The sequence below is a fragment of the Leptopilina boulardi genome, unplaced genomic scaffold (genome assembly GCF_019393585.1).
Source record: "Leptopilina boulardi isolate dan_hultmark-lab unplaced genomic scaffold, ZJU_Lbou_2.1 LbouV2_94, whole genome shotgun sequence".
Taxonomy (NCBI): Eukaryota; Metazoa; Arthropoda; class Insecta; order Hymenoptera; family Figitidae; genus Leptopilina; species Leptopilina boulardi.
The window spans coordinates 34613-59363 of NW_026138043.1; the positions used below are offsets into that span (position 1 = coordinate 34613).

Genomic DNA, 24751 nt, shown 5'->3' on the forward strand with positions numbered 1-24751 from the left:
GCAGAAAACTATACGTGAATTTTTAGGGATCACAGGTTACTATCGCAAATTTATAGAAAATTATGCTAAAATCGCTAAACCTTTGTACGAGTTACTAAGAAAAACAAGACTTTTAAATGGGATTCAGAAAAAAAGAAAAGTTTACGCGCATTAAAAAGGGCACTATGTAGAAACCCAATTTTGCAGCATCCGAATTTTTCAAAAACATTTAAGGTTACTACGGACACGTGCGAACATGCGATTAGTGCATTAATAACGCAAAATAAAGGTGTTATGGACCTACCCATTGCATTCTTCTCTAGGACAGTAGTGGGGGCGAAAAAAGGTACGATCCTACGGAGAAAGAATGTTTAGCTGTAATTTACGCATAGGAAAATTTTACGCCATATTTATACGGTAGAAAATTCATACTCGCATGTGATCACGAACCTCTAAAGATCATAAATGAAGCTAGGAAACCAACGTCGCGTATGAAAAAATGGCTATTAAGATTACAGGATTATCAGTATGACTTTGAATGCAAGCAAAGGAGCAGAATCGTTTTAGGGGCAGGGTCAAATCAGACACTAATGTAGACGCTAATCCAGTAGGTGCGTCGGACAATAAACCTAAAAGGGGAAGACCAAAAGGAACGTCTAAAATAAAGGAAGCAGTACCGATTACGGACTTAGCACCGATTGCATCCGGATTAAGACCGAGAACTAAAACACAGCCCGTAATCACGCGAGAACAAAGCGCTAAAACTAGATACGATACACTCGTTTCAGATAGCGAGGAGTCAGGCTCAGAATCTGAAATTCGAGTAGAAGCAGAAGACATTCCCATTTTGAGAAAAAGTCACAGTGTATTACCCTCTTTAAATGACATCAACGCGCAGGATACGGATGATGAATCTAGCGATAGCGACGACGCTAAAAAGAGAGAACAGCCTATTACCAGGGGAGAAACCGCGGTATATTTAAGCCCACCAGTAGATACGTCAGAAGACGAAGGCAGAGAAGACATAACCATTTGCGAAGTAGGAAATAATCCGTAAATACGGGACAAAGAAATGGTAGATAGTATTAGAGAATCAATCAGGCGTTTTGACTTATCAATGGCTGGTCACCAGTCATATATTTGGGACGATGAATTCGGTGAGAAAAATAAGGAAGAAGTAGAAAATGTTAATCGGGAAAAAGGGAGTGAGGAAGAAATTGCGGAAGAGGAAGAAACAGAACGAAATGAGGTTAGATCAATAGATGAAATTATAGCAGATTTACAAGAAATTACAGAACAAATAAATCAGCCAAGAGAAAGCATAGTAGATGGTAGAAATTCGGAAAGTGAAACTACTGAATTCGTAAAAGACACTATAACCAACAAGAAAACGGTCACTTTTGACACACCCATCCAAAGGGCGAGACCGAACACTCAATCTACACCTTACATACCCAATACGGTTTTGGAAGAAATAGAATTAAATGAAACGGTAATAGAACCTTGACATAAACAAGTAATTCCTCGAAAAATAATAACAGCTGAGGAAAACGAGGGCCCTAATAGGAGAGATATGGGTTTCAAACCAGGGATAAATATAAAGATGCCTTACGTAGATGTGCGAGAACCACCTTTTCAAAACACAAAACGCAAAGAAAAAACAACCAATTTGGAGAGGCATGATATTTTAACCTATGATCGCGGATCATTAACTAGTAACTAGGACGGCTCACCACTGTGGAGAGACGGGATATGGATGAGTGAGAGAGAGAAAATTTCAACTTATCCTATACTCTCTCTTTCTAGAAAAATTTGATTGGTTAAAGCATTTTGTGACGTCAGCGCTCCAGGGCTGCGCTTTGTAGCAATAGTACCTTGTACATGTATCTATGGTATCTTCCAAAGATACAAGTGTGAAAAATGTTGATTTAATTTTTGATTGTAAATAAGTGGTTTTTAGAAATAATGGTGGTAAAGTGTTGTTATTGTTTATACATTGTATAAAGTTTATAATAAATAATTATAGTACACTGAAAATTTATTCTTATTCAAATTTTTTATAAAAAATTAAAATATTTCAAAAATTTAAAACTTTAATATTTGTACTTATTTAAATTCTGTAAGAAAAAATTAAAAATGAAAATAGTTTAAAAAATTTAATAATTTAAAATTTTAATATTTGAGCGGTCCATTTCTATATGTCTATGGATAATCGTGGTAAATAGAAAAATAATTAAAAATAAATAATAATAATAAACATAATATTTCTCTTCCACATCACACTATGTAGATAAAATTGCCAAACACTTTTTCACTAAATTTTTATTTTAACTGTTTCATAATTATTGTAATCTTTTAATGACTATTTATTTTTTATTTCTATTTGTTTTTTATTAATAAAGTCAAATACGATGATTATTTGGGGTTATGTTTTGATTTCGTATAACCAAAATGGTTTCCAGCATGCCTTTTCTGCTATCATGCGATGACTTAAATCATCGCGCGCATCCAATTTCAAGTGGCAAATTTAAAAATGACTCCTCTTCAATGCTTTTTTCAATCTTCTCTGTAAATCGGGTTGCATATTTCTAAAGTAAAATATACTAAAGTATATGAGGGGCGATATTGGCGATCCATGCGGGGCACCTACGTTGGCCCTCATGGATTCGCCATATGGATCAGCCCTCATGGGCATTTCATAGTCATTTTTCTTAAAAATTCATGGTTTTTCCTTGACAACGTTATGATAATCAATTCCTATCAGGTTCGCTATATTTTTCCTGTAATCTACACGCGAAAATACATATGTGTACCATATTTCAGCCCTCCAGATAAATTCGTGTGACCGCGACAGGGGGTACACGATTTAAAAAAAACTATATTAAAAAGAAAGAAATTTTCTTAAAAGAAAATGAATCTAATTGATTATTGTTATTTTAATTGCTTCAAATCGAGAGGTTCCACAGTAATAGGTATCTATTGCCGCAAATACATTAAGCTCATATCTCTGTGAACGCATAAAGTAAAATGAGCCTAATGTATTTGCGGCAATAAGTACCTTTCACCGTGGAGCATCAAAAATAATCCCTTTCTTTTGCTTTTACGGGCAGTTACATCTTATTTTTGAAATATTTCTTGATAAAAATATGTTCATTTATTTCTTGCACCCGACTGATTCTCCACGAGTGGATAATTTTTTACATTTTGAGTATATTTCTTTCTGTTGTAGTCTCCTTTTTTATAAAGAAAAGAGAACTTTCTGATTATTCATATTTAAAAAAACACGAAAACCATTATGACACCGAACAACACATTACATTATTATACAAAATATAAAAATTACAATTTTTATATTTTAAGAAAACAGATACATTTTTCAGTCTTTTGTTTTATTATATTATAATTATTATTTCTTACAGAGGGAAATAATATTTTAGCGTTGTATTTACATAGCTTATGACAATAATTTACGTAGCAACTGGACAATTTTTAACAATAGCTTTAATCTTCCAGTAGTCGCACGATTTTGAAGACTTAAAAAATAAATCTCCTTACAACAACGGATATTTCAAGATATCCTGGATATCTTATAGATCCCAGTCGAAAATCTAAAATTTATTCAGAACGTCCGGAAAGCCATCGAGTAGTGTAAATTAAGCGAAAGCTTTTTTATTGGTTAAAAAAGAATGCATCATTTTAAATGACAAACTTTTGACCAATGAGCGCACGGAAAACAAAACCTCTTAGTAGCTATTCTAACGCTTTAAACGGGCTTTTTACTCAGCTTTATAAAGCGTAGGATTTTCGACTGGGATGTTCTAATTTTCAAGGGCCTTCAGAATAGAATCAGCCTACATCTAGAATATCCGTAGCATATTCCGAATATCGTGATGCCGTTATGGTATAATTTCACTAGGTAAAATAGAATATAAATATATTTCGAATAATATAGAACATTTGATATGTTAAAAATTAAATTCAGGTATTTTCAATTCCTCGGATTTCAAGTTCACTTATGGTATAAAAAAGTATTGTTACGTATTGTTACAAATAATATTTAAAGATGACTATTTTTGTGTCTCAAGTTAATTAATAAGAAATAATTATGTGGAGAAGAAGCATAAGCTTGTAACTGACATTGTTTAAAGAGATAACACTAGAATTCTCTATATTTATAAATAAAACTCAAATGACACCTCTCAATTCAAATGAAACTTGACAAACTTGAAGTACATAGTCGAGTGGATTAAAACATTAGTCATTTTTTAGGGTCCTTAAAACGATTTCAGGGTGAAAACCTCTCCGTCAATGCTGATGTATTATAATAATTAATCATGAAATACATTTTTTCAGAAATAGACAGGGCCGGCGGAGATAGTGAGGAGTGAAGGAATACTCCATACCTGGGAAATTTTTTTGTGTAGAATTCCATACTTTGGAGTTTAAGTGAGATAGTAAAATTATACCGGAAAACAAAAGAAGAAGTTCCTTAACTGCGGAACGGTCAAGATCTTTCTATGACAGATTACATTTGCCCTTGTAAAAAAAGTATGGATGTACAATGTACATATTTGTTTTACAGCTTCGTAAAAGAAGTAAATTTTTAAATTTATTTAATGAATTAAATAAATTCTTAACACAAGTCAAATTACTCCCCACCTGAGAAAAATTCTTTCCGACGGTCCTGGAAATAAAGCAAGCAAATTGTTCCAGAAGATCTCTGTGTTTGTAAAATACGCACAATCAGTCTAAAATAATTATGGATGCACTGATAGTTTTTACATTCATTATTTTACGTTTTTCTTGTAGAGCAAACTTTATAGAGTGTGGATTTTTTATTATATTTACATTTTTAATGCTTACAAACAATTTGCCGCATATTTTCCATTATTTTATAATTTGCAGATTAAAGTCATCAACTATGTTCCAGAATGTTCCAATATTAAACTTCCACTATATTGCCAACTGTCAATAGATAGCTTCAGTGACCGCCACTTGTGTATCAATAAACATAATCTTTTGTCATTTCTCCATATTTACGTAATATTAATAATAATATAATTAATAATATTAAGTTCTCACAAAATATTGATATCATAATCGCTCTGCTATATTCTCACTTGCATATAGCGCATCGGAAACTACGGAAAACGACTTACTGTTCTCAAATCAATCAAATTTACACGATTTAGTAATATCTCTCTACAAAAACGCAGTATAACATTGTTTCTCTCATAAAACCTGAAAAGATAATAAGAACATCCTAAAAATACTTACAGGTATTTCGTCGGTTTAGCTATTCACATGATGTTTTCAGGATATCTATGGACCTTTATAGAACTTTTGAAATAATTTGAATCGCTGAAGATCGATGGATATCTCTAGGATGTCAGTTGAATATCCAGGTATTTTAAGAGTTTAATAATATGATCTAGTATGATAATTCTTATGTCTTTGATACTAACTTAGAAATTAGATAATAAATTAAAATTTTGTTGATTTATGTTAGTATTTAAATAAAGTGCAAAGATGCAGGAAAGGCAACCGAAGAAGGGAGAATTTAATGGAACATCTAAGGACGCATGAATAAGCACTATAGCCTAATTTTTTAGAATAGTAATCTTAATTTTGCAGAAAAAATTGTACAGATTTTTAATCTTAAAAAATACTCATTTGTTAATTTTCTTTTTTTCTAATTTTCATTTTACAGAATTTCCATTTTTTTCCAACCGATTATCAATGTTACAAAATTTGTATTTAAATGAAAATTAATTAATTGTAAATTCAATTTGTGTAATAGTTATTTAATGGAATCTTTATTATTTATTTATAAACATATGGTCAGAGTCCACTCTTACAAAGTACTGAGAAAATACAAAAAATTTGAGGCTTAATATCTAAACAACTGCTTTATTTTTATTTATATCGAAGATCAGAGTACGTGATTCTCTAATAAATGTGACATAATCACATCGATATGATTGCCGCTGTGTAATGATCGTGGTTTTGACTAATTGTGTCATTTTTTCTTCTTTATATCTTAAGTTGAGTTATTGCTTCGTAGGTCTCTCAAGTTGCCTGGTCTGCTAGAAGGAGACTAAGGACTATTTGTTTAAAATTGACCAATCCCAATTCGAACAGTTGAATATTCTGTTAAATTGATATTCTTTCTAATCTTCTATCTGCATAATTAAGATTATTTTGAACTAGTATTCTGCAAAATTAATATTCTACAAAAAAACATTTGGCACAAATTGAAATTCTGTAAAACGAAAATTCATACAAATGAATATTCTGTAAATTTAATATTCTGTACCATTTTCTTCAGCAAAATTAAGATAATATTATATTACTATTCTGCAAAAATAATATTCTTCAGAATAAAATTTATATCTTGTTTAATTATTTCTAACATTAACGTTAACAATTCAACCTTTTTTATTAGTTTAGTTTAATCCAACCTGTTGCGTTATATTAAAAATCAATTACATTTTTACTATCAAAAATTAACTCATTCAATCCCAAAAATCAATTTTTACGCCCACAATTAGCAACATACATGAGCAAGTTTCATGAAAATATATTCTATGGAATAGGCTAGAATTTTTTAGTTATTTCAGTGAGCTTAATTGTGGTCATAAGAAATGTAAAACTAAACTTGATTATGATATAGTGTATTTTTGTAAAAAATAGTATTTCTTTATTAATCTGCTTTAAATAACTCAAGTTATTATAAACTAATTCAGTCAGAAATGTGCACAGTAAAAATATTTTAAGTACTTGCCGATAATAATTGGTTAAACGACTTGGCTTTTGGCTAACGCCCTACTGAAAATGTCCACATAGGGTGGTATATGGAAACTCACATGGGTTCTTCTTTAGGAAGCCATATGGGATTTTAAAATATAATGTGGATTAATATGATAATTCCTACGTTTTTTCCTATTTAAATTCACTTTCAAAATACGTATACGATTTTGTATGAGAGCCTATGTGAGAATTTTCAGTTGGGTGGCCAATAACATATATGTGCAAAACTTCCAAAAAGAATGTTATGACAATAAACTATAAAACTTTCTAAAAACCATACGAGATGCCAGAAATGAAGAAACAATGAAATTTTGTAGTAGGGTCATTTGGAATAACTGTAAACAAGGGATAAATGTCAACTGTAAATGTTTGAGCTTCATTTTTAGTTTCGTAAGTAAATACACGATTAAATTTTTATCATTGAAAATCAAAAAGGAACTGAATTAAAAAACTTCAATAGGATTTTTATTTTTTATAATTGTAGTTATTATTGTCGGTCTGTTTATATTTACTCCTAAATTTTAGAGTAAGCGTAAAAACTCGAGATAAATGTAAACATTTAGTTTTATGCGATTCAAACTCATGTATATTTTCTACTACCGCATAAAATTGCTTTAAGGAAGTCGAAAAACAATTTAATGCAACAACAAATTAATATTTACCCCAAATAACCCTACTGTGGAATAAAGGTTTGTGGAGATATTCTAGTGTAAGGAAGAGTACATTTAATAAGGTCTGCATCATATTGCAAAAAGATATAAAAGACTCTAATTCACTGCCATGCAAATTGGAATTACAATAATCTTTTTCATTTTGATGACTTATTTCTACGTAAATTCGCATTATTAAACAAAATTTCTATTATCTTTATGATTTAATACATTTAAATCTGCTTTATAATACGGCAATTTATGCCTGATTAGCAAAAAATCCACATGTGTCAATTGTTTCTGTAAAATTGACGTATTAAAAAGTTGATTTAAAATTTTTTTTCTATGTATTTAATAAAAATTGAAAGACATAAAATTAGCGCCTCGCGCAACTACTTGTGGATTAAAGGCTTACAAACGTGTATGAAAATTTATCAACTGTAATTTCGCATACAAACATACGTCATTCAATGTATACAATCTTTTTACAAAATTATGATTATCTTCATTGTTTTTTTAAATTTTATTCATCTAATATTCAAGTGTTAAAAAAATTCGGTTTGTTCCGAATTTCTTAACTATGTTTTTAATACTTTCCGAGATTCTAAGATTCAACCCTGAAATTTATATACATCACAGCTATTTATACATATATCTGGAACTTTAACGATTATACATTATTATTTCCATCAATATATAGTATTTCAAATCTGAAGATTTTTTCAAAACATAAATTTTCATATTTATTAAAGATTTGATACGAGTTTCGAAATAAAAATCTTGTTTTACTCAATTTTCAGTTATCTGTTTAAGAGAAGTCAGAAAATTATGACATCCTAGACATATTGAAAAGAAAATAATTAATATATATTCTAGAAAAATAAAATAATTAGACATCAATCCCAAGAAGTTCACGACTATCAACTCTAGAAAGTCGGTGACGCAAACTGCGTCTTCGGAACTCCTTCCATCAGACGGATGCTCGTTTTACTCGAAGACTGGCAGGAATTGAAGGAGGTCTATAACCCTGATATCCAGAAGAATCAAAGAATTCGGAATTAGTTGCACCCAAACATGTACATGAGCAAACACTCACGCAATCATCAGTATCATTAATCATTGGCACGTGACCAGCAAGTATTTTCCCATTCACAGCAACAACTTCCCCGTCTAATGTTAATACGTGATGAGAAGCTGATTGCAATTCATTATCTTCTCGACGTACTTCCTCTGCATTCCTAAAAAAATAAAATCAATTTATATTATTTTGTCTTCGTTTTAATGCTTTTATTTGAATAATTGCTCGTTTAAACTATTTCTTCCATAAAATAGACATCAAATAATAAAGTCGCCATTGAGATTTATTTCACCTTTTCACTTATTAAAATTATAAATACGGAAAATTTAGAAGAAAAAGTTGTAATTCATTAAAAAATTAACATAGTCATGTCAAAATTAACACCCACGCAGTAATAAATGTCCGCATGTGTAATCTTACGCGTTTAATCAATTATTCTTAGAACAGAGTATTATTGCATCTAATCTTTTTTATAAAATATCAAATAATAATATTGAATTTGATTCACTTACATTGTCATAAACCGAAGAACTAGTAAATTAATACTAGCAGCAACAACTGCGAGACCAAAGAGTATAAAAACCAAACTTAAAGCCACGTAACCTGGTTTATTTGAAAGTGCATGATCATTCTGAAAAAATTAAAATTTGATTAATAAACTTTAGTTAGAAATTGTCTAATATTTTTATGTTTAAAGAAGAAGACGTTAATTTATTTATAATAGATTTATAATAGATAATTAGAATTTCCAAAGTAGGTTTTGTGCACAAGACTTATTTGTGAACATTAATTTGGTTTATAATTGTAAGTGAGTAAGTCCAGGTCAACTATGACAAAAAAACTCCCGTGATTTTCAAAACTTTTATGAAAATCTGCAGTTCAAAATAAAACAAAAAACACTTTTAACTGGTTTTTGATATTTAAAATTCTTGTTAGTTTTTTTGCATTAACAAAATTGATACAGATTAATTAATACATTATTATTAACCTGGAGAGCGACATAGTCTCCAAAACCTATGGTGGTAAGTGTCACAAAACAATAGTAAAAGCTGTCAAAGTAACTCCAACCCTCGTAACGAGAAAATACAGCTGCACCAGTCGTAATAATAATACTTGACAACATTCCTGTAGCCAACATAAGGTTCATTTCCGTCGCTTCAGTGCGTTGACATTTTAAATAAGTTTTTGCTTTTCGAATGACAACCGAAGCAAATTTATTTAAACGTTCACCAATACTTTGAAACATGACCAATCCCAGAGGAATTCCAACCATTGCATAAGCCATACAGAATGCCTTTCCTCCTATCGTAACTGGCGTTGAGTGTCCATAACCTAAAAATCAATGCAAAAACTAATTTAATGTTGATTTAATTTAATCCTAGAATGGAAAACTGGGGTGGTTTTGAACCCCACGCGAAGTTTAAAGTGCGATCGCGACTTAACCACTGGTGTTTTTGGTTTGGGATCGTAACCATAATTCATTTTATATATCTGACTAGCGCCTCTGACGGCCGTCTTCGTTGCTTCTGTTCCTTTTTCAAATTCCATTTTATTCATTTCATTTTAAAAAATGATTTGATTTCATCTTGCTTTTTTATCCTATATCGATTCAAAATGTAAAGAAAAAATTTATGAATGTGAAATAAGAGAGAGTGATTTACGCTATAATAATATAAATAATAATAATATAAATTATGTAAGTGTGATTAAGATGTATTACATATTTTAAAATTATCGAGCGCTAATTATTGCGACCAATCAGGTGGCTTTAATTGAATAGATTATGTTCATTTCAACAACGTAACAGCTGTTCACTGAAAGCATAATAAAAAAACTTAAATGAGACTCGAAATTTATTTCCGCTTTGTGTAAAATAGTGTTTTAATGATTCATTTTTTGTATATATGCAATTTAAATATTTTCAATGTTTGTGTTTTTGATAAATATGATTTATGTACAATATAAAATTTAAATATTAGCGCTTATTTTTGAAGAAATCAACACTTCAGCTCCACCTGTACATTTCTAATATAGAGATATATTTCTCCCTTCGGATATAGTTCCGAATAGCACATACCTCCGATTTCAATAAAACTTAGTATCCCTACGTAATTTGGTGCGCTGATTACCAAAATCATAGTGAAAATTGGCGGAAATTTAATTATCATGGTAAAAACCATAAAAAACACCATAAAATCATGGTTTTTTTCGATTATCTCGTAAAAAACAAAAAACTTCGAAAAAAGTTTTAGACGAAAGTTGTAGATCTCTAAAAAACACACATTTCATGTTTTATGCATTTTTTACCAAAAGTCATTATTTTTCGAGAAAAACGCAAAATAGTAAACACGGCCTTCGGCCGCGTAAGGTACTGCTCGCTTCTCTTTTTAAAAAAACCTTGGCGAGAGGGGGTGGATATGGCCGAAAGTATTTTGCGGAATTCGTTGGATCCTGAGTAATGGTGAATATGATAATTTCTGCAAATTACTTTCGGACACATCCACCCCCTCTCGCCAAGATTTCTTAAAAAGAGAAGCGAGCAGTACCTTACGCGGCCGAAGGCCGTGTTTACTATTTTGCGTTTTTCTCGAAAAATAATGACTTTTGGTAAAAAATGCATAAAACATGAAATGTGTGTTTTTTAGAGATCTACAACTTTCGTCTAAAACTTTTTTCGAAGTTTTTTGTTTTTTACGAGATAATCGAAAAAAACCATGATTTTATGGTGTTTTTTATGGTTTTTACCATGATAATTAAATTTCCGCCAATTTTCACTATGATTTTCGTAATCAGCGCACCAAATTACGTAGGGATACCAAGTTTTATCGAAATCAGAGGTATGTGCTATTCGGAACTGCACCCCTCCCTTCTATTGAAATTTTATATTCTCAATGTTTTTAATTAAAAGTTCGATTTTTTGAGAGTTTTCGATATATCCATTTGACCTTTTTATATCATGTATTTTTTAGAAAGGACAATCCCCACACAGCACAATATCTTGCTATAAGCTTCCCTTGAGTTTGAACCTAAGATTCGTTAGCTTACAGCGTAAACTTCAGGTGAGGTTATGGGGAGCTCACGGAGGAATAGTAAGGAGACAGATCTCTGCGTTTGAAAATGTCAGAAAAACATGTACGATAAGTGCCAGGTTCACTGCATTGTACTCAACTGGCCAAAGTAGTTGAGCATGCGCATTGGACCTCAATTTTGACAGATGAAAAGTGTGGTTATGCGATATATACATATATGTCACATAAAAAATCTTAGTGTTCAGTGTTTATTTCAGAAATTTTATTTACCAGTGCGATATTGTATTTCCAAAATCATGTGTAAGTATATAATAATGTATGCTATTGGAATATTTAAAGTGTCAATAAATTGAAGTAATTATTAAAAGACTAATGGAGCCATAGTAATTACAAACATATTATTTATTATGTATATCATGAAAAAGATTTTTCTTACATCCTGCCACACAGCACGACATTTTAAAATAAACATTAATAATAATTATTAAAATAATAACATAACAATAACACATAACCCCTTCATCACAACACGCATGGAAGACTTGAGAAATATACGTCAGCCAGATCACTTGCACACTTTTTGCGAGAGAAAGAGACAGCACATGGCTAATGCGCATGCTCAACTACTTTTGGTGGTTGAGTAGAATGCAGTGAAACTGGCACTTATCGTGCATGTTTCTCGGACATTTTCAGAAGCGCTACTACAGCAAGATCGGTCTCTTTACTATTCCTGCGTGGGGGAGCTGCAAATGTCCTATCTACTGTAAGCTGCAATGTAAGATTGTAGTCAGCTTACAGTTAAGCTTACTATAACCTTACTGTAAGCTTCCCGTAAACTTTCTGTAAACTTCGTGTAAGCTTATATTATTATTAATAAACGTTAATAAATAAATTAAACAATTACACAGCCCCACAAAAAAAAGTGTCATGTACTTTTGACCGGAATACCCTAACCCTATGTATTTTGACGCGCTGAACACGAATCCGAAGTCCGTTTTGCTCCATCACGTCAGGATTTTTTTCTAACCTCAAAAAACATGTCGGATTTTGAGAAGTAGGCGATTTTTTTAAAAATTGATGTATTAACTTCAAACTTGGAATCTGGGGTTTTTTTGTGTCGCTGATTACGAATCTGATGTCGGATTTCCAAAATTCGATATGTCTGATTAAATATTAAGAAATTATTTTTAAAAAATTGTCAGATTTTTATGAAAATTGGTATCTACAGGTTTTCTATGTTGCTGACAAGTAACACTAGGGAAGTACCGTACGCCGTTTTTTTTGAAACTTGTCAGTTTTGTAGTTCTTTGAAAACAATTTAACACGTTTTTTTTTTTTTAAATCTAACGTCAGATTCGTAATCAGCGACCCAAAAAACCCCTAGATACCAAGTTTGAAGTAAATAAATAAATTTTTTTAAAAATCGCCTATCTCTCAAAATCCGACATGTTTTTTGAGGTTAGAAAAAAATCCTGACGTGATGGAGCAAAACGGACTTCGGATTCGTGTTCAGCGCGTCAAAATACATAGGGATAGGGTATTCCGGTCAAAAGTACATGACACTTTTTTTTGTGGGGCTGTGTTATTCATGCGCAGTAGTTTATTATAGCTTTTACTGTTGTGCAGTAGATTTTAATCAACTATTCCCGTTAGGGTTGTATATCCTACATCTCAATATATATAATCTGGTGAGAAAAAAATAGTTTAATATTAATAAATAATATTTATTAATATTAATTCTTAACTAGCACGTAATATTACTGTAATAGTACAGTAATATTATCCGGTAATGTTACTTGAATATTACAGTGATATTAAAATGTCCGCCTGATGGTGGTATTACCGAGTAATATTACTGTAATGTTACAGTAATATTACAGATTGATTTAAGTTACTCATAAAGCATCACAATCATAAATATATTGTAAGTCAGTGTGGCTTGTTGGTAAAACTCTGGACTTGTGTGATTTGAGTTCGGGGTTCGATTCCCCGGTTGGGTACATTTTTTTCGTGAAATTATATTCTTTCAATAATACTGCAATATTCTCGTTTATTATTACCTTAATATTACGGTATAATATTACTGTAATATTACCGTGTAATATTACAGTAACATTATCCGGTAATATTACCATGAGGCGGACATTTTAATATCACTGTAACATTACAGTAATGTTACCGGGTAATATTGCTGTAATATTACGTGCTACTTGGGTTAACAGTAGTGTAAGCTTAAAGGAAGTTTACATGAGGCTTACAGTAATTTTACATAGAAGCTTACATTAAGACTACACGGAACTTACAGTGAATATACGGGAAGCTTACAGTAAGGTTATAGTAAGCTTAACTGAAAGCTGACTACAATCTTATATTGCAGCTTATGGTAGATAGGACATTTGCAGTTCACCTAAAGGAGGTTCTCCGGCTCCAGTGGTCCTCAGTTCCTTGCGAGTAGTTTATACTAATCAACAGCTCACTTCACTTTCGTGCTTTCGCTATCATTCTCAAGCGAGTAATATACTTGACTCTGTTTAAAAATGTATAAATAACCTACCTTTTCTATTTTAAAACATTGTAATTCAAAAATTAGAATGGATACCCCTACTAATTTTTTTAATATTATTCTATTAATTCCATTCTACAATATACTAGTTTTTAAAAAAAATTGATAGGAAACTTTTTAAGAAATTAAATTTAATGTATCACTATTTCATGTTTAGAATAGGAATCCTATGTTAATTGTTCCAACTTTGAACCCGAATACCTCAGTTTCTACCATGGATAGAGGTACTGAGTTTTTTACCACTTATAAATTACACAAAAAGGAATATTTATGCAAAGTTTAAGAAAAATTCATAGAAAATTGATTATCCAGAGAACCACCTTCACCTCACCTGAAGTTTACGCTGTAAGCTACGAATCTTAGGTTTAAACTGAAGGGAAGCTTACAACAAGATATTGTGCTGTGCGGCGAGTTTCAGGCGAGTTAAAGCGATAGATATGATTCTGGAAGTGATTGGCGCGTCAATTTTCCTTATTTTTCCTGGCTTAATTTTTAAAAAAAATTTATATTTTCAAGTAATGCCATATTGTTGAGAAACTGCAATAATTGTAAAAAAAGATAAATTTTGCAAAAAATTTTATTTTTTCCTGTCCTCTTTTGTTTTTACATCATTTTTATAATTTCTTTCCACTTTACTAGAAAACGCATTATGCCATTGTCTTCCTTTTTAAAAAACGAAAAAAACACTATATAAAAGTTGTTTTCAGTAAAATATAAACCTTACACACACGTTTCAAATCTGGGGTGCCAAATGACCCCATTTTTCCATTAGAAAGTAAAACAATCATATTTCCATTTTAGGGTCCCAATGGGAAAAATACCATTGGCGTATTAATGGCCCAATAATGGGAGCCAGGGATGCCAATATAATTTCAATAATGGCATCCAATAATGGACCATTATTGGTAAAGTCATGGGCTGTCCACGCCGATGCCAATGATTGGCAACCATCATTGGCAAATTATTGGCAACCAATAATTATCCAATATTAAAAATTTTAATAATAATTTAAAAAGTCAATAATTTAAAAAAAAATTTATTTTTATTATTTTTTAATAGTTATTATTATTATTTTATTTTTAATAATTAAATTAAAATAAAAAAATGGTCATCAAAGTATTAGTGAAACCATTTCTTCCAAAAAAGAGTTTGTCTCAAATCCAATAAATAGGAGAGACATCGGGCAGAAAAAAATTTCGACAAGAAAAAATTTTTCGATCACTACTTATATACCAATCTAATGGCACCTCAACTACGAGAAACATTTATGATATTCGCCCTCCCTGTGGCGTTGAGCGAACTAAAGTCCAGAGCTGAGCCATCAGCCCAGCGCGGGAACATTTGAAAAATTTGATTTTATTAGATATTTCATTTTATTTTAAATATGACAAATAATTAACTTAATAAATAATTAATGTCATAAATAATTATTAATAACATAATGTCATACTTAATAATTCGTTAATTATAAAATAAAATATCTAATAAAATCAAATTTTTCAAATGTTCCCGCGCTGCGCTGATGGCTCAGCTCTGGACTTTAGTTCGCTCGACGACACAGGGAGGGCGAACATCATAACTGTTTCTCGCAGTTGAGGTGCCATTAGATTGGTATATAAGCAGTGATCGAAAATTTTTTTCTTGTCGAAATTTTTTTCTGCCCGATGTCTCTCCTATTTATTGGATTTGAGACAAACTCTTTTTTGGAAGAAATGGTTTCACTAATACTTTGATGACCATTTTTTTATTTTAATTTAATTATTAAAAATAAAATAATAATAATAACTATTAAAAAATAATAAAAATAAATTTTTTTTAAAATTATTATTAAAATTTTTAATATTGGATAATTATTGGTTGCCAATGATGGTTGCCAATCATTGGCATCGGCGTGGACAGCCCATGACTTTACCAATAATGGTCCATTATTGGGTGCCAATGGTTTTTTCATTGGCTCCCATCATTGGGCCAATTAATACGCCAATGGTTACTCGTGGCAGTTTCCCATTGGGGTTATGAATAAGCGTTTATAGAGTATTTTTTTAGTTACCTATCATTGCTAGAACCACAGTGGCAAAATAGAAAGCGCCTGCAAATTTCCATTGTGGACCAGCCTTGTGTGGTTTATTTTCAATCATAACAATTTCAACCATTAGATAATCTTCTGCAGTAATATTGTATTTCTTGATCATGTTATTTTTCACTTCTGCGAATAGAAACAATAACAAAAAATATGAAAATTTATCGACATAATTAAAAAAAATTAAATATAAAAGAAAAGCTTCAATTAGCTTTTATTAAATGTAAATGAAAAGTATATTTAATATCGAAAGGTTTCTCATATTTTAATGAAATTTTTTTTATTTAAATCTGGTAAAATATTTAAGTAGTGGTTTAGAGCTACGTCTCGTGGCTAAAAATCCTTGTATAAGATCTAGTATCAAATACGTAAAGTATCACATTTTACACGTAATAATATGATCACAAAAATAAAAACTAATATTGGAACATTCATAAATGATGTTACGCACTGAGAAAGGATGGAAGGGTCTTCACCAAACGTAAAACAATGTTTTTTTTCTGCACTACTGAGATTAAAGTAAAAAAATTTCGAGAAACACTAGCAGTGGGGGAAAAGCTCACTCGACAAACTGGGGAAGCGGCTTTACCGAGAGAGGGTTTACTGTAAATCAAATAATTGTATTCCTTGTATTGAAACGAATCGATTCGTATATATGAAGTATATGTTTTTACTGGGATGGGAATTGCGGACTGACCAGAAATTGAAATGTATTTTAAGACAGATTTTGTGGAATGTCCTTTAATAAGAAATGCAATGACGTATGGATGATTTAAATTAATTTCCAAATATTTTTACTGCAGTAATATAGAAAACATTCCAGAACATGACAATTTGCATAAAGTAAGACCTTTCTTAAATTTAACTGAAAAATTTTGAGAACATTTTAATCCAGGACATGACCTTGCAGTAGATGAGGCAATGATAGGTTTCAAAGGCCGCCTTTCGATTAAATAATACATGGCTAAAAAGCCAACTAAGTGGGGTATAAAAGTTTGGTCCATAGCAGACAATTTGACGAGTTACATTTTACATATGAAAATGTATTTAAGAAAGAAAGAGACTATAAATTCTGATTTGCTCTTAGGCGAGCAAGTAGTTCTAGATATGTGTGAACCATTTGAGAATCGTTATTATCATGTCTATATAGACAACATATTTCTTCTGTGCCACTCATGGAAATGTTATTTGGAAAAAAAATTTATCCTTACGGTACAACTCGCGCAGATAGAAAACATTGGCTAGCAGAACTGAAGCAGTTAAAAAAACGAAAACTTGAACGCGGCGCATTGAAAAAAATGCTATTTAAGAATATTGTAGCAATTTCATGCCAAGACAAACGAGAGGTGAGAATGCTGTCGACTAACTCAAACCCATTACTTGATGTGAAAGTAAATAAAAAAAACCGCAAAGGAAACAAGCACATTGATATTGATTAGTGTTGCACTACGATACGAGATGCTCAAGTTTTTACTCAAATTTTCTAGATTGTAACCTATTCTCATGCTCAAAAAAGTAGTTTCTTTTTTGTTATTATCGTCTCATTTCATCTCGTATCTCGTTCAATTATTTGATCAAACGTTGTTTTGAAAATATTAGGTACATATTTTATGTAGTTAAGGTTAAAATACAATGTCAAATGAAAAAGAAAATAACGTACCAACAGAAAATAAAAAGAGAGCAAGGTAAGTATTCTAAATATAAAATTGTGAGTAAAAATTATTTGAAATTATATTAAATTAGCTCCGAAAATAATGCAAGAATGCAAAATCCTGTCAAGAGAAGAAAAAGATCTGGAAAGTCTTATAGTGAAGTTTTTGATTTTTTTTACAATAAAAATTGTAAAATGGCCAAATGTTTTGATCATTTAAAGGAGTATGAATGTCTATGTGGAGTTTTGAGCATTCCCTCAGTTGAAGTAATTTTAATTTTTACTTATTAACATGTCTGAAATGATAATAATTACTTTAACCTCCTTTTTCATTAATTTCTCAAAAAATGGAAATATTTTCACAAGAATTAATTTTTTTTCATTTTGTGTTATTTCCATGATACAATTGTCAATAATTTATTATAAATTTATTAAGAATTTATTATATAAGCCTTGATTGTATTGTGAAATACCAGCATTTATTATGTATGTTAATGTTAGTAAATTAAATATTTATTATATTTATTCAGAATGAAAAGTAAAAAAATTCTAGAATCATGTATGGGTCAGAACACGAACATTTAAAATGTTTTTACTAAAAAATAATATTTATTCAAATCCTTATATAAATTCTAATAAAAATTTTTTTCTCGTGTCTATTACAAATTTAATTTATTTCCATTAATTGAATTATCAATTAATTAATTATAATTAATTAAATTGAAAAATTAATTAACTATTTAAAAAATACTTAATAATAATTATTATGAATAATAATAAATAATAGATTTTGTTGAACTAAATCTTTATTTTTGTGAAATATTATTTACATACTCATTTTATTCTATACAGAAATTCAGTCAAGAAGAAATGTGGATAAAAACGGACGAGTGGGTAGCAGCAAAATATCTACCTTACAATTTTTTTGATGACACTAAAACTTAAAATTTTTTCGACTTTTTGAATCCTCAAGCAAAAATGCCCAAGCTAAATGGATTAAAAAAATTAGTAGAAGATTCTTTTAATTGCAAACAACGATCTGTTATGCACATTTTGAAAAATAATTATTCGAAAATTTCTTGCATTGTGGATGGATGGTCATCAATTGCTGGCCGTTCATATTATTGTATTACTGGACATTTTATCCGCGAAGATTGGACATTACACTCTTTGTTGATAGATTTTTGCCTTCGAAAGGAGAACATACTGGTCGGGATATTGCTTCTTTATTTCACAAAACAGTCAAGGCTTATGATGTTGTTGATAAAATCCTGGGTATTACAGTAGATAACACTGCCTCAAACGCAACCTTCATGTGGGAGTTGTCAAAACTTTTGGAATTTGATCACGTAAATCAACATTTTATATGCATCGCTCATATTTTAAATCTTGTGGCTCAATATTTACTTAAAGATCTCAATTTAGAAGATGTTTTTATGGAAGAAGAAGAAGAAGAAGAAGAAGAAGAAGAGGAGGAGGATATTGATGAAATTACTGAAGGATTAGACGAAGAAGACTTGGAAGTCATCTCATCCAATTTTCGAACGGAATCGCCTCTTTCAAAGTTGAGAAAACTTTTCAAATTTTTGAAAAAATCGGAAAAGTAGAGGAATAAGAGAATCTGTTGTTAATCAACCAATATAAAAATGCTCTCTCCTAATGTAGACGTATGTACCAGATGGAATTCAACAGCGGATATGATCATCTTAGGACTTTAAATGCAAGCTGGAATCGATTTACTGTTTCAGAATAACGAGTCTTTGAAACATTTATCCCTGGATGAGGAAGAATGGTTGATTCTGAAGAAAGTATGCAAGTATTTGCGTTATTTCAAATCACTTTCCACTATTTTTAGTGGTGATAAATACGTGACATTGTTATACGTTATTGTCGGATTCAATATGCTTCTTGACAAATTAGAAGAGTCGATTGTAAATTTAAGAAGTGAAACATCCACCGTAGACAAAAGAATTCTTCAAGCTCTTGAGGCTGCTGATAAGAAACTTCGGAAACATTATAATCGAACCCATTGGATTTATTGCGCAGGAATTAATTTTAGATCCCTGATTTAAGATGGAACAATTCAAAAAAACAACATGGGGCAAAGAAATGTTAGCCCATTCAGCAAAAACGTTTGAGAATATTTACAGAACAAATTATTACGTTCCAGAAAAAGTAAAAAAATTTATATTTTAATGATTTCATTTTTTAAATTTTTGAATTTTTGTTGAAAATAATTTACTCAAAAATGACCGAAAAGTTACTATTCATAATTGCCTGACTTTCTCATGGATAATTTTTTATTTTCCTTTGTTGTAAAAATTTGTAATTATTTGAATTCCTGCCATGAAAATTTATAATTTTATTTCAAGTTATTTTTCATAACAATTCTTAAACATACTTAATTTTTTTTTAAATTCCTGATCTTTCCTGGATTTTGTATTTTTACAATGATTTCCTAATTTTTTCGTGAAATTTTCTTGCCAATTTTAAAGCAAATTACATAAATATTTTTACACTTTAGAAAATATATTATTTTCTAGAAATTAATTTAATATTACAATTTTCATTACCAATTTCTTTAAATTAGAATCTTGTAAATACTGCTAACTTATCAACAACCTATCAGAATGAATTGGATGATGCTATTGCAGCCGATGTTGATGATGATGATGACGATATCTTAGATGTAAAATCTTTTTATAAAAGTGATTAAAAAGTCTCACTCCGTCAATGCTCGTACAAATCATTGTAGAAACAAAATTGATCTTTATTTAAAAGAAACAAGAGCGAATGGAGATGTAAATATTTTGGAATGGTGGAAACAACACCAAAATCTGTATCCGAATCTTAGAAAAATGGCTAGAGATTATTTATCCATCCAAGCCACATCGGTCCCATCTGAGCGTGTTTTTTCGAAAAGTTCGCTTATAATAAGAAAACACAGAAATCGATTGAGTGACGAATACGCGAGATATCTTATGACTTTAAATTCTTGGGTGACCTGTTCCTTGGCCGAAAAAATTAAAGAAAATGAAAAAATTTTGAACAAATAATCAATTGAATTAATTTCCTAAATAAATCAATTATTACTTACTGATTGATTAAATTAAAAAACACAATAATATTATCATATTATTTTTAAATTTTTTGCTGACTATCAAATTAACAACATTGACGTATTTTTAATTTTTTGCAGTGTATTTAATAGAAAAAATTTCAATTCGAATAATTAAACTTTTTGTGCTTAATTTTATGACTATTTTGTTATTATAATACTTGAAAAAGAAAATAATTGAAAATTATATTACTGTTAAATTTTATTAAGAACATGTAATACTGAATAAAAATATTGAATTAAAATTAAATGTCTTAATAATAATTAATTGATTTCTTTTCAATCTAATAATTTAGATTTTTGTTAAAGAGTTTTGTTAAAAATAACTTATTTCAGTAAATATGAATTTTATTTTCCATATAAGAAAAATGTAGTTAGCTTTAAGAATAAAATTATATACTTGAAAACGGTTTTTTGGCTCTAAAATCAAAATTTGGGGGTGTTAGGGAAATTTTTAATATACCATTCTTCTTAGTTTTTTGTTACCTACAACCTCCAGTACTGCCTTACAGATTAAAAAGATCGCAAGTCACATTGTCGCTTAGGTCGTCATTACTATAGTATAAACATGAGAATATCAACCTAAATGACAATGTCGCTTATGTATCTTTTTAATCTATACGGCAGATTAGGTCAGATACGAATTTTTTTAACTTCCCTGGCGGATTGTGTAAACCGAGAAGTTGACTGAGATCGGTCAAGTTTCGGTTTGTTTGGGTTTGAGGCAATATATTGCAAAAAATAATTGAAATATTGGTAAAATTGCTATTAGGAAATAATAATTCATGTTTTTGAATCTATTTATGCAACATTATTGGATAATTAAGCTCTTATTATTAAATAATTAACTTTTTTAAAGAGTAGTGAATTTACCTGTCATGGTATATTCTATTTTGTGATTGAAAAAAAGGAAAATGACAGAAAATTAACTTTTTTCCTATTGAATTAATATTAATTATTTTTGTTATTAAATAACCATGTATATTATAACAATTATAACAATTATTACAATAACCATATATTATTATTAACCATAATAATATACTATGACAGGTAAATACACTCTAAATCTGAATCAGTGAAAATTTCATTGAATTCAAATCAGGGGCTCAGTTTTCTTTAATTCACCAGTGGAATTTCACTGAGAATCAGTGGTTTTTACTGATTCCCAGTGAAATTCCACTGGTGAATTAAAGAAAACTGAGCCACTTATTTGAATTCAATGAAATTTTCACTGATTCAGATTTAGAGTGTACACTACTCTTTAAAAAAGTTAATTATTTAATAACAAGAGCTTAATTATCCAATAATATTGCATAAATCGACTCAAAAACATTAATTATTATTTCCTAATAGCAATTTTACCAATATTTCAATTATATTATTATATTATTATACTTGGCTAACTTTTATTTCACAAATTGTTTCGATGATTAAGATAATTTTTGCTTGGCGTAACTTTTTGCAACGAAGATGTTTTTGTTTGGATTTCAAAACTTTCTCTATCACATCTATATTTTTATGAATTTTAGATTTAAACCCTATTGAAAATGACTGTACAAGATTTTGTACAAGAAAATGTACATATTGAGCAGCTGAACTTGTACAATTTCGGCACCAGAATTTGGAACAAGTTCTTGTACGAGGACTTGTACAAGATCTTGCACAAGATCGTGTACAAAAATATATTTAATATTTGTATACAAGAAAATGTACATGTTCTTGTACAGGTTTATTTATGTCTTTGTTCAGTAAAAATTAAAAACTTTAAAAGTTGCGCAGTAGTTTTCTTAGGACTTTACATCTGCGCAATAATTTTTGGCATGCATAAGTAAAAGGTTTTAATGATTCTAAATTATTAAAATCTCAAATTGTACTTTAAAAAATTTTTTTAAATGAACTTGTACAAGAACATGTACATTTTCTTGTACAAGATCTTGTACAAGGTTTTTCAATAGGGAATAGAATATCTTATATTTTCAAGGGTTAAAAAAGTTTTCAACAGAGAGCGCTTCACAGTAACGGACATCCCAATAAGCTCCAGGCGTGGCTAAAAATAAAAAAATCATACATTTTTCAGTTTTTTAAGCTTAATTTTCATAATTCTTTGGGAATTCTCCCATTTTCACCACAAAAATTATTTTTTTACATGCTTTACCTGGCAAAAAAGGTTTGAATGAAATCGGTAAAGAACTTTTCGAGATATCTAATTTTGGTGGAAAAATGACAATATTTTGACAAAATATATTCGCGGTTTTTTTTTACTTAGCGTCGATTCTCTACTGCGAATCTTAATGTGAACTTTAAAAAAAATAGGTATCTCATATCTTTCTATACTTTAAAAGATAGGATTAGTTTGATTAAGATCGGCGAGTGGCACTTGGGTATGTTTACTTGTTAGTGGGTACCAAAAAGTCACACCCGGGACAATCCTAAAATTATTTAAATTGTATCACATGAAAAATTTTGCCTTATTTATACTTTTTTTTAATTCTTAATATCTGTTTACAATATTCATACATAGTCATAAACTAAAAGTTATATAGTTAAAAGGTGAAATTTACTATTTCCTTACCAGTAAGAAATTCTCCACGACGGCGTTCCGTGTCAGATTCCAATGCATCAAACACAGCAGCACCAATAAGTAAATATGTAAAAGTGCACACCACCAAGGACAATGTTCTAACATTTTGCCTTTTCATTTTGTGAATTATTTGTTATTAGCCAAATTCATTCAATCTTTTTTCCTTTTTTTTCTAAGAACTATTTTTTTTAGCAAGGCATCTTTTTTTCTAACAATACTTATTTTCATTCAATACAAAAATTAATTTTCAATTTCACTTAGTTTTAAAAAATTAAAGACAATCACAGACAAAGATTGTTTAAAATAAAGTTCATATTAAACTATATTTTCGGTAATATTTCGAAGTTTTTTTATAATTGTTTGTTCTTCACATTTTATACCTTAGAATTTATTTATTTGTGTATTGTTTACCTTTTTTAAAAAACAAATATATAAAATTTAAGGTTTCTAATAAGACGTATTTTCTGTGTTGTGACAGCGCCCACAATGAATACTGTGTGAGAAAGCAGATGAGGTATTGATCTGACGAAGTTTGATGAAAATGAAGGGTGCATGGAAGCTGTAAAGTCGATAACGTAGGGAGCAAGGGATAAAAATCAACGTTAGAACCAACGCAGAATTCTTACCATGATTTAACATTTTTATACTGTTGCAATTTCAGTAGTTATACCTGTAGTTGATCAGACGAAATTTGTTTTTCTTTCTCAACAATGTGTAATGCAGTATGAGATAATGGTTTTGCATCTAAGCTACTGAAAGGTTATAAAAAGAATTTTGCAATTTAATTGAAAATTTTTCAGGATTATTAGATTTTTGAAAAAGATATTTTATAAAATTACTTTCCTGTGGACAAAATTTCACGAAAACTTCAAATATAATATAGGACTTATTTTACATATAAATGATTTGTTCGTGAAACAAATTTTTATAAAATTTAAATTTTTAACGAAATCACAGCATGTTTAATTGGAAAATAAATTATGAAATTAAAAATTTTACTTTTTCAGTATTACTTAAATGTGAAAATTTTAATTGAAATAAAAAAATCCTTAGTTCACTAACTAGTCACTTGTATGTGGAGTAAATACTATAAAGAAACTCTTTCAAATAAAGTCAAAAAGTTGACGCCCTCTTAAAATAATTTCATCTATTTTTTGATTCTTAAATGCATTTAAATGAATCCCAACATGTATAAATAAAATTTTTGGT

At 29.8% G+C, this 24751-nt stretch overlaps 2 protein-coding genes across 4 annotated transcripts; one reads left to right on the forward strand and one right to left on the reverse strand.

Moving 5' to 3' along the window:
* Positions 1–3347: 3347 nt before the first annotated feature.
* Positions 3348–24059, reverse strand: LOC127290885 (two pore potassium channel protein sup-9). Of its 2 annotated transcripts, XM_051319709.1 has the most exons (5): positions 23534–24055; positions 16160–16315; positions 9506–9849; positions 9030–9148; positions 3348–8677 (listed from the first exon to the last, which is right to left on the reverse strand). In XM_051319709.1, the coding sequence occupies exons 1-5, from the start codon at positions 23658–23660 to the stop codon at positions 8410–8412; spliced, it is 1014 nt and encodes a 337-aa protein (XP_051175666.1). In that variant the 5' UTR covers positions 23661–24055; the 3' UTR covers positions 3348–8409. The 2 variants fall into 2 exon arrangements, with proteins under 2 accessions (XP_051175666.1, XP_051175667.1); XM_051319710.1 differs by lacking the exon at positions 16160–16315 and having other exon boundaries at positions 23534–24059.
* LOC127290886 (uncharacterized) lies at positions 17740–21004 on the forward strand. 2 transcript variants are annotated; one of them, XR_007844504.1, is made up of 4 exons: positions 17740–17874; positions 17933–18107; positions 18693–20015; positions 20431–21004. XR_007844504.1 is itself a non-coding variant. In XM_051319711.1 (3 exons), exon 3 carries the CDS (start codon positions 18935–18937, stop codon positions 19445–19447), a length of 513 nt encoding a protein of 170 aa, XP_051175668.1. In that variant the 5' UTR covers positions 17740–17874; positions 17933–18107; positions 18693–18934; the 3' UTR covers positions 19448–20221. The 2 variants fall into 2 exon arrangements, 1 of the variants encoding a protein (XP_051175668.1); XM_051319711.1 differs by lacking the exon at positions 20431–21004 and having other exon boundaries at positions 18693–20221.
* Positions 24060–24751: the final 692 nt, after the last annotated feature.